The sequence below is a fragment of the Melitaea cinxia genome, chromosome 5 (assembly GCF_905220565.1).
Source record: "Melitaea cinxia chromosome 5, ilMelCinx1.1, whole genome shotgun sequence".
NCBI lineage: Eukaryota > Metazoa > Arthropoda > Insecta > Lepidoptera > Nymphalidae > Melitaea > Melitaea cinxia.
The window spans coordinates 17,744,154-17,755,981 of NC_059398.1; the positions used below are offsets into that span (position 1 = coordinate 17,744,154).

Sequence of the window (11,828 nt, forward strand, 5' to 3'; positions counted from 1 at the left end):
ATCAAAAACAGACTAATACTTTACTAAGTCTTTTATTAATCATTACATAGTTCATTACGTCGTGTTTGAAACTTTTGGGAACGACTTAAAATAATCTTAACGTCTTTGAAGACGAACATTTTGTCTTACTATACTTGGAAGTTATAGGCATGACAAAAAAATACATTGCCGCTATACATACAATATTAATATCATTACACAATATAACACAAAGTCGCTTCCCGCTGTCTGTATGCTTAGATCTTTAAAACTACGCAGTGGATTTCGATGCGGTTTCCTTTAGTAAATAGAGTGATTCCAGAGAAAGGTTTATATGTATAATACATGAATAATATAGTAGAGAAACACTGACAGTTTTTGGAACCGTGCGAGGCCGGGGTGGGTCGCTAGTTTACATAGAAAATAAATGGCGTCTGCCCAAAGATTACAGCACTATCGAAGTGTTCATCGATAGCTACAATTATGAATAATCAACTCCCAGGCCTCAACTTGCGTTCCACGTAATAATTATGACTTTATTACTGTTGCTTGAAGTGATAAATTTGCTTTGCTAACTCTTTATCTTCAAGTTAAAGACATAGTTAATCTCATCTAAAATTTGTATAATGTTTTTCATCTCCTGCTCATCAAATAAAAATTACTGTTATTCAATCAAAAGTTAGTTCGATTCGACAAATATTTGAATTTTATAAAATCGTTCGACCTTTAATAAGTTTGCGTCTGACGTTTGAAAAAGTAGATAATTAAAAAACAGTAAATCCAGATAACACTAATGGCGACGGGCGATTAAAATTGCTACTGCAATTAGCGACTTATCTATTTCTACACACATTTTTATCATTTCCAAACATAATATTCTAACATACATAAATTGATACTAAAAAGTAACTGTAAAATACTTATTTAATGAAACACTTTTTTCGGATTTTATCGCGGTTTATTATTAACTTTTGATTCCCGACGTTTCGGATACTTTACAGCAACCAGGACTTACAGGACCTCCCGAAATCCGAAAAAAGTGTTTCATTAAATGAGTAAAATTCGCGTAAACATTAGAAAACAATATGTAAAATACTTTTTTTTACCCTTACAAATTAAATTAAAAAAAAAATCGTTAAAACGTGTGTACGCAAAATAAATTAATTTAGTAGAAACAAAATATTTATCGTAATTTACTAGAAACGGTTCACATCTTAAATATATAAATCTTGATCCCCAGCATCAAATTCCAAATGAAAATCTAACGATATTTTCACTATATCACTAAAGAGAACTTATCTCGCTGAACACAGTCATTTGACATTTAACTGATAAGAGCACACGGGATGCGATGGCCTCCGATAGCGATAACGAGGTGTTTGTCGCTAGTATTAATTTAACCGCTATGACTAACGTGTCTGTCGTAGTGGGAGCGGCCAGCAACCTGGGCTATCACGTGTTGAAGAGACTGACAAAATCGTACAATGGAAAAATATACTTTACAACAGAAGATGAAACGGCTGGATACAACATATACGAAAACTTGAAAAAGACTGGCGCTAACATCGAATATTTCAGAATGGATGTGACGTACACGAAGAGCATTATAAATTTCAGACATCACATACAAGACTCAGATGAGAGGATCGATCTTTTGATAAACAACACAGATTACGTTCCAACGCAGAGGAAACTATCGCACGCTGAAAAAGTTAGAAGAATTATGAGTGTTAATTTTTATGGATACATAAATTTCGGTAAACTCGTTTATCCATTGTTGACTGAAAACGCTAGGGTTGTTAACGTTTCCGGACCAGCTGGACTTTTAGCTACTATTGAAAATGAAAAGATAAGAAAAAGGATAAGCGATCCAACTCTCACTGAAGATGAATTAGTAGCGGTCATACAGGATTACGAGGAAGCTGTTAGAAAAGGCGTTGAGAAAACTGAAGGTTGGGGATTGAATGCTCACGCTTTCAGTAAGGTCGCATTGAGTGCTGTCACCTTCCTTCAGCACCGCGAATTGTCGAGTAAAGGAGTGATAATAAATTGTGTCAACCCGGGAGGTGTTACTAGTCGTGATGATAGAAAATCTACAAAAGTGTATGAGGAAGGCGCCAAAGCTATATTATACTTGGCCTTGGAAGCACCTTTATCGATAAAAGGAAACTTTGTGTGGAGCAACTATAGTGTGATTGAGTGGAACAGTGATCCATATGTTGAAGTGACAACTGTATAGACTAAAGCCGGAATTCAAATGTAAGAGAAAAATTAATGATCCATTTAAGTTATAATTCATACCAAAATACTACTCAAAATAAAGTCGAGGTCATGAACCGTGGCGTAACAGCTTATCACACGTCCGAAATACAGATTATTGTTACATAATTATAATTCACAAATAACTTCCTTTACCAAAAAGTAGAATAGTTACACTTTATACAAACAAAATGAAAAGAATTTTAATATCTGTTCTGATAATATATAGGGAATGTCTTAAATGTCAATTTTATGAAACAATTTCCTCTCTAAAAGACTGGGAAAAATTTGAGACATTTTTTAGATTTTGTCTGAAATCAATTTGGTAAAATAATTTTTTGAGTTGTATTGTAGTAAGGATACAACAACAAAAATTATTTTTTACTAAAAGTAAGCTTCAATATGAAGCTCTAGTCATATGCAATACACTGAAAATATTTTTTTGTACTTCTTATGCTTGATTATTCTGTAAATATATTTTAAGTACAATAAAAGATTATCATACATTTGTTCAATAGTTCTATCCGGTTCGAATGTCTGTCCTCACTCCACTGTACCTCAGAGAACACGTTAACTTGTCGCTCCCGGTTGTTATCATAAATACCTGATAGCGATCGTTACTTAAAATAACCATATGCGTATATAAATATAATCAGCTCTGGACAATCGTGGTTGATTACGTTCCAATTCTTCTCCTACAATGAGAAAGAAGCCTATGCCTAACTAACTGAGTGAATCTTGAACTATAAAAGACAACACAACATGTGTACAATGTCTCGGTACGTTTCTTTTAATCGTATTATCAATAGCTACTTTAATTCATCACATCATCATCACAGCGGCCTTTCGCAGTCCAATTGTGGACATAGGCCTCCACAAGCCAAAAATGGCATGTGTTTTGCCCATAGTCACCACGCTGGGCAGTCGGGTTGGTTACCGCAGGGCTGGCTTTGTCGCAGCGAAGACGCTGCTGCCCGTCTTCGGCCTGTGTATTTCAATGCCAGCAGTTGGATGGTTATCCCGCCATCGGTCGGCTACTTTAATTATAAATTATTTATTATTAGACTAATTTCAAATTATAATAAATGTATTTCAATGTTTCATTAGTTTTATTAATCAACCACTATTTTTTTTTTAATATTTAAGCATCTAAGACATATTGATATCGTAAGTCATAATCCTGATATGTCAGGTATATACGTATGTATTTGTGAACAACATAAAACATCAACAATACTTGTACAGTATTTCAAATATTTGTATAATTGTTTGAGGTTAAGGGTTACTCAAAAAAAAAAATCTATTATACCACGGTCTTAAAAAAATCTATGGAGATTGAACGTCAACCGCTCCGATAAATTTTTTTCGTGTCTTTTCAACTCTGCGTATAGATGATGAAACGAACTGTACATACTATTACACTGACTGACTGAAAGCCTTATTGCCTATAAAAAAACCCTTTGCCTATAACACAAGCATTAAGTTGTTTACCGTAGGAACAAACGACCGATATGTTATAAGAAATTTATTTATTTGCCTTCAATGATAATTTTTATGCAGCAGGAAATATGACGGGAGCTCGTGGGGGGATAGGAGGTAGGATCTGCAACGCGCTTGCGATGCTTCTGGTAATGCAGGCGTCTATACTCTATGGACTATGGTATTTGCATACGATCAGGTGAACCGTACGCTTGCTTGCCGACCTAGTTATATAAAAAAATACAAACAATATGTGTGTTACATACACACAAGAAACACAAACACAGACGTTATGTCATTCATAACAATAATATAACAGAACAACTTAATGGAATATATTTGCGTTACTAATTTTAGTGCTAACATAAAATTGTTTCTACAATCGTAAATCTTATCGTATATCGTAATAACTGTATTTTCTACCGATATCAGAAAAAGATGTATACAATATACTAGGTGTAACCATGACTTCGCTCGCAGTTTTCTTTGCTTAACAATATTATAACTACGAACATTTTATGTATGTCACCTCACAAAGGAGCAAAAACATTTTATATTTGACCCCACAATAAACATCAAAATTTGTTATTACTGATTTACTAAACAAATGTAGCAAGATTTAATTAGTCAAGGAGTATGGCTAAGTGATAGCAATGAATCACTACTTTCATAATACAGATACACTATATTTGTATCTTCTCATATTAATTATGTAGTATTGTTGATATTTAAATTTATTATTTATTTTAATTTAAAAAAATTAGAATATCAATGAAAATTAGTAATTAAATAAATTAATTAACTGAGTGACATTCCCTTTCGAGGACCTTACGCCAGCTTTTTGTTTTTTTTTTTTCATGATTACTATTCATTATTTTATTCTTCCTTCGTTTTTTGGTTAAAATTAATTCATATTATTTTTATTGTTATTAACACTTTATACAAATCTCGTGGCATAGCGTTTGTTATCGTAGTCTTTTGAAACGGCTTGTCTGATTTTTATGATTTTTTTTGGTATAATTGGTAGATCTGAGAATAGATCGTAAGCTATTTTTATACCCCTAGAAGACAATGATGTCCCTATCCATTTCTTTATGTATATAACTAGGTCGGCAAACAAGCGTACGGCTCACCTGATGGTAAGCTATTACCGTAGCTCATAGACGTCTGAAACATCAGAAACATAACAAGCGCATTGCTGACCGTATCCCCAATTCCCGCCAGGAGCTCAGGCCACCTTACATACGAACAGAAACGCAACACTGCTTGGAAGCAGTATTATTTTGCTGTGATCTTCTGTAAGGTCGAGGTACTACCCTAGTCGGGCTGCTCCATATTTTTAAGCAGAAAATTTTAAATATGGCAGAACGATTGACGAGCCACAAATTAAAACGATGAACGAACGCACCCAGAATTTTATAAAGGTGAGTCGAAAACAAATAAATGTAAAAGTCTATAAGTAATAGAAATTAAAATTAATTTTATACACCGCAACTTTTCATTTACTGTCACTATACACACTACTACAACGATAGCTTTCGGGGGTTTTGGCGAAATCTACACAAATGTCCTTATTAAAATTTATGTTAATACATGAAGCCAAAACTTTGTAACCCATTATTACGAAAATTGCGCGGACAGAGGAGTATGAAATTACGCACACTTATAGTTTATATAGAGAAGGATTGCAAAAATTAAATATTTTTTTAATTATGCATAATAAATACATTAAAGCAATAAAAAAAACATCACACACAGTATCATATACTCTTTTGCTTATTATCATAGAAGTATAGTATTTGACAACAGAAACTTAAAAGAGTTCAAACTTATAATTTATAGTAAATTAATTATGGTCGAATTTTGAGACTGGGCTACCGCTAGTTATAATTTAAAATATCAATTAATGGCTTCGAGTCCGAGTGGGACCAACCCGTCAAAACAGTCAAACTTACTATTGAATATGTTGCAATGTTACTAAAACGAGTCGTTATCTGTAAATTATCGAAATACCGCAAGCGATATTCTCCACTGTTAAGTACGTAGGAATTTCTCGTGTGTGTAGTTTATTATCTAATCGGTGGTTATGGATATTTTGGGCGCCACAATATTTACTATATGTGGTTATATATGGAGCTGTTTCGTAACTTTAATTTATGAAATTTATTAAACTAGATCACTCGGCGAACTTCGTACCTATATATATATATATATTGGAACGAATTTAAGGAACTTCATTCTCCTATAAGGTTCGCCCTATAAGGATAGGGCGTTGCGGAGGGACACCCGCCTACCCAGCGTGGTGACTATAGGCACACATAAGTTTACGCCATTTTTGGCGCGAACTTACGGAAGCCTATGTCCAGCAGTGGCCTGTGATAGGCTGTCCCATCCATCTTTTGTCCCACGATACCACACGGGTTTTGGTACATATTTATTGATTTTCTTTCATTGAAATCTTGCCTTGAATTCAACAACAGCCGCTCTGGTGTAGTAGCGGTACAAGCCGCCTAATAGAACGACGGGTTGCAGATTCAATATCCGCTCTGAATGGATATTTGTATAAATACATGGATGTCTGTCCTTGTGGATCTCCTCACCGTGCCTCGGATAGCACGTTAAACTGTCGGTCCCAGTTGTTATCATATACAACTGATAGCGATCGTTACTCATAGTGGCCAATATATCCGCCAACCAGCAGTAGAACAGCATGGTGGATCAAGCTCGAATTCGTCTCCTGTAATAGAAAGAGATGCCCAGCAGTGGGATGTTACAGGCTGATACGTATCGTATCTTTTCCTGACAATGACGATAAAATAATTGAATCCACCCCTTTCACAATACAATATGTCATATACTTCTGGCCACTAAACTTAATTTATGAATGAATATATATAAATCGGTTTCCAAAAGTGCCAAAGATATCTTTTCCAACTAATATCACCGATGTCACGTATAACAGAGAAGACATGATCGAGACAATCGGCGTGGTCGAGATTACAACGTCTATAGGATTTTAAGGACTATAGAAATCTTAGGTTTTTTTTTTGGTTGAAATGAAATTAAATGAGAGCATTTATTTTACCATATGTTGATTCTGAAGATATGATGAAAATAAAAATAAAAAAATAACTTTCCCACATTTCATACATAGTAACAGAATCAACAATACATACTATCTCAGGTATTCTTTTTATCTTTATACCACTAGGTCGACAAACAAGCGAACGGCTCACCTGATGGTAAGCGATTACCGTAGTTTATAGACGCCTGCAACACCAGAAGCATCGCAAGCGCGTTGCCGACCCAATCCCCAATCTCCCCTCCAGGAGCTCTGGACACCTTACTCACCAACAGGAACACAATACTGCTTGAAAACAGTATTTTATATATCAACCTTAGCAACCTTATGTTAATCACAATTTTTTTATACAACTAGGTCGGCATACTAGTGTACGGATCGCCTGAAGGTAAGCGATCACCGTAGCTTATAGATGTCTGCAACACCAGACGTGACTCCAATGCGATACCGACCTTACTCCCGACCCTTCCCAGGTGCTCTAGTCACATTGGTCACCACAGGAACACAACACTGCTTGAAAGCAGTATTATTTAGCTGTGATCTTCTGTACAGTCGAGGTGCTCCAGATTTTGAGCAGGATGATTTCTACTGTGTCCTACCTCTGTTAATAAACTACTCTAATCATATGCCATTGTTTTTTTTTTATTACCTAAAACAATCTCCTAGTCTCTGGCTGCCTGCGATGCTGTTTTAGAATTTTTAAATCTAAATCACATGTTCTTTTAAATCACAAGAATGAGATTTTTCCGTAAAGAGAATTCTAAATTTTGTTTATTTTTCGACCTTGTGTTGAAGAGTTAAGTGTGTTTTTTGTTTAATGAGAACAGCTTGTAACGTGTTTGTTTTTAATTAGACGGAGGAGGTCTTACGTAGCTTTTACATATTACTGTCATACATTAAAGTGTAGCAATTACATATGAAATTAAGAAAATTAATTAAAATTTAAATCCTTAAATATTTTAAACGTACATGGTCGTGTACTTATGAAAAAAATCTCATAAACTTCTTAATGCTTGTGTTAAATGTAACAACCGACTGATATAACTTGTTTTTTCGAACACATATATATGGATAACTAGCTGACCCAGCGAACTTCGTATCGCCTAACACAAACTTTATCGTATGGTATTAAAGTTCAAATTGACTTTTAAGTCTTATCACAAATCTTTTGTATGGGAGTATAGAAAAGTGTTGTTTTTAGACTTTTTCAGGAAATCTAAATTTTTTTTTTTTTTTGAATTTTCCTCTCCGTAAGAACCATCCTCGTACTTCAAGGAATATTTTAAAAAAAGAATTAGCGAAATCGGTCCAACCGTTCTCGAGTTTTGCGCTTAGCAACACATTCAGCGACTCATTTTTATATTATAGGTATAACGTAAGTACATATATTACACCCAGACTCGAGAAAGCAATCGAAGTGAACTTCAACCGGAGCAGATACAGGATACAGCCTACAGACAGCGCTGCCCCATCTACGTACCAAATAATTTTACAATTATATAATACACGCGGCTTGGTTATGAAATGAAAAATGTTCCCCCATCTATCTATTACTAGCTGTGCCCTACGGTTTCACACCGCTGCTATAAGCTTCCTCGGTAAATGAGCTATCTAATACAAAAACAAAATTTCAAATCGAATCAGTATCTCCTGAAATTAGCACATTTAAGCAAACAAACTTTTCAGCTATATAATTCTAGTATAGATATATGGCATAAATTACTTAAATCTTCGTAGAATTTGTGACCGTTTTATAATTCAAAAAATCCTAATAAGTAAATAATTATTACACGACCAAACAGCATGATGCTAGAAATATTCACTAAACTTTTGATACAAAACGGTATAAAAGATACATCAAAAGCATCAGAAGAAAATTTTGTACGTCATATTAAAAATACAGTGAATTAAGCCTGAGTCCTTTTATATTTTATTCCTGAAAGCTGCTGCAGTGAGCGGTACAGAAACATAATTACACGTCAACGCCATCAACGTTGTAACATAGAGATTTCTGTTAAATTATGTGATGTAATAGTATTAAAACTTCGTCATTCAGTTGTTTTATTGTTTGCGTTCGCGGCTTACGATCCGAGCACTGCTGAGTTTATAAGTGATAATATATTTGTGTTTAAAATTTAAGGATTTGTTAAAATGAATATCTTCCAAACTTTTTTCGGTTGATTTGAAATGTCTTAATTTCATGGCAAAATACTCTTAAAATGGTCTTAATATTACACATTTCAAAAATAAAGTGAAATTAAAAATAGTGATCGAATTATAATTATTTATATTTATGAAGGAAAGCAAAATCACATATATCGATAATTGAAACAAATCAATAAATGTTACTACATATTACAATGAAACAACTTTTTCGCATTTTATCGAGGTTTATTGGGTTTTTTTTACATGCCCGACGTTTCGGAGTGTGTGGTTACGGCATTAAGAATATAGCCACCCCCTCTCTTCCTGTGGGTGGCGTAAGAGGCGACTAATGGATAACACAGTTCCACTACCACATTGGAACTTAAAAAGCCAACCGATGGCGGGATAGCCATTCAACTGCTGGTTTTGAAATACACAGGTCGAAGACGGGCAGCTGCGTCTTCGGTGTGACAAAGCCAGCTCTGCGGTCACCAACCCGCCTGCCCAGCGTGGTGACAATGGGTCAAACACATTAGTTCACTTCATTTTTGGCGTGAACTTGTGGAGGCCTATGTCCAGCAGTGGACTGTCATAGGCTGAAACGGTGATGATGATGACGACGTTTTGGATACTTTGCGGCAACCATGGTCACGGAAAGACGTCTGACACCTCAGTCAGGACATCTCACACCTCATGTAAAAAAACCTAACAAACTGCGATAATTTCCGAAAAAGTTATTTCATCATGATGATTGAAATTCGCGTAAACACAGAAAACAATGTTACATATACAAAACATAAGGAATACATCTCTATATATACGAGTATACTATATGTATATTTGGTGTAAAAATGTCGAAACCGAAAGCCTAATAAATAAACTTATCCTTATTAAGAACTAAATAAAATAGCCATAATGAAAATCGATTACGAAACTGTTTGTAACGCACAATGCCGAGCCAGCGCGCAATACTCGTCACATGGAAAACACAATTACGTGTCAACGACCAGACCGACAATTTTGCAAGAACAAAAACAATACTCGTATTAGCTTAAAATGCAACGACCGCAGTTTTATAACTAACATTCAATTATTATACTATTTTAAAGTAAAAAAAAAGGTTGCGTTTTCTTTTAAGATGCCAAAGAACTTTTTACCTTTATTTTAATACCACGGACAATATTTTTTTTATACAACTATGACTGCAAACAAGCGTATAGCTCACCTGATGGTAAGCGATTACCATAGCGCCTGCAAGACCAAAAGCATCGCAAGCGTGTTGCCGACCCTACCCCCAAACCCCCAAGATCACTGATCGGCTTTCTCACCACAGGAACATAACACTGCTTGAAAGCAATATTATTCAGTTGTGATCTTTTGTAGGGTCAAGGTACTGGGGAAGTTGGGCTGCTCCAGATTTTGAGCATGACATTTTCTGTAAACGGTTATTGAACCATAGAGATGCATGGAGGTAGGGTACATCAGAAATTTCCTGCTCAAAATATGGAGCAGCCCGACTGGGGTAGTACCTCGACTTTACAGAAGACCACAGCTAAATAATACTGTTCAAGCAGTATTGTGTTCCTGTTGGCGAGTAAGGTGACCAGAACTCCTGGGGGTGATTGGAGATTGGGTCACCTGCAACACCAGAAGCATCGCAAGCGCGAACCCGACCGAGCATATGAAACATTACAAACGCGTCGCCGACTTTAACCTCCACAGGAACACAAGATTACTTGAGAGCAGTAGTCATTTGGCAGTGATATGATACGAGCGTGATGCCCACAGCCCAGCTGTTCCAGATTTTGAGCGAGAAATTTCCTTTTATGCCTTGCGTCAATAGTGCCTTTCCCTAATTGTATGCCTCAAAATTTTTGCTCTTCAAACATTTTCGTGATTCATTTTTCGTAAGGTATAAAATATACTATGTACTGTTTGTTTCAATTAAAATGAATAGACTGAAAAGTGTATGTGTGTGTGTGTGTGGGCCGTAGCGTGCATTCTATATACTCAGAAAGGCACTGCCTACCTTGTCATGTTACTAAAAATTATATATAAAACATGAACATGACTTATTTTTGAAAAAGACAAACCATAATTCAATTTAAATCCGCTTCAATCGAAAAACCCGCCGTCATATATGCGATATTAGCGCTTCGCGCAAATCGACGACGGGCCTTTTATGAAACTTTGCTTATTGTAGGCACAATCGCTAACAAAATGTTGGCAATGATGTAGGACATTATATAATCCTACAATTTTATAATGTCGCGCGTCATATGGACTACGAACAAAGTATTATGTTTATAACATTGGTCGGTTTAACAATGACAGTAGGCACAGCCTAAGAATAACCTGTCAAATCAAATTGTCTTGAATCCGATACCGTTTCTACCAATAATTATGATGTGTGTGTGTCAGCTCCACGCGCGACAGAAGTTTACTTCTTAAGAATGATCATCGTAATATTTAAAAATATCTTCATCTCTTTCTCACATAACACGATACGCTGTAAAACAACACTATCGGCTTTATTCTTTCACAAGAATTCACTCCTCATGTTTTCCATACCGTGGACGTATATCGTTTTTTAACCGACTTCCAAAAAAGGAGGAGGTTCTCAATTCGATTGTATTTTTTTTTATGTATGTTACATCAGAACTTTTGACCGGGTGGACCGATTTCGACAATTTTATAATTAATCGAAAGGTGGTGTGTGTCAATTGGTCCCATTTAAATTTATTTGAGATCTAACAATTACTTTTCGAGTTATATCTAATAATGCGTTTTTACTTGACGCTTTTTTCGTCGACCTACGTTGTATTATACCGCATAACTTTCTACTGGATGTACCGATTTTGATAATTCTTCGTTTGTTGGAAAG

The 11,828-nt window shown here is 35.3% G+C and overlaps 1 protein-coding gene across 1 annotated transcript; it reads left to right on the top strand.

Moving 5' to 3' along the window:
- Positions 1-1,384: 1,384 nt before the first annotated feature.
- LOC123653837 lies at positions 1,385-2,218 on the top strand. Its single transcript, XM_045589816.1, has one exon. It carries the CDS (start codon positions 1,385-1,387, stop codon positions 2,216-2,218), a length of 834 nt encoding a protein of 277 aa, XP_045445772.1.
- The last annotated feature ends 9,610 nt before the right edge of the window (positions 2,219-11,828 follow it).

Coding starts and splice junctions, on each gene's coding strand:
- LOC123653837 (XM_045589816.1), top strand. CDS start 1,385: ATGACTAACGTGTCTGTCGTAGTGGGAGCGGCCAGCAACCTGGGCTAT.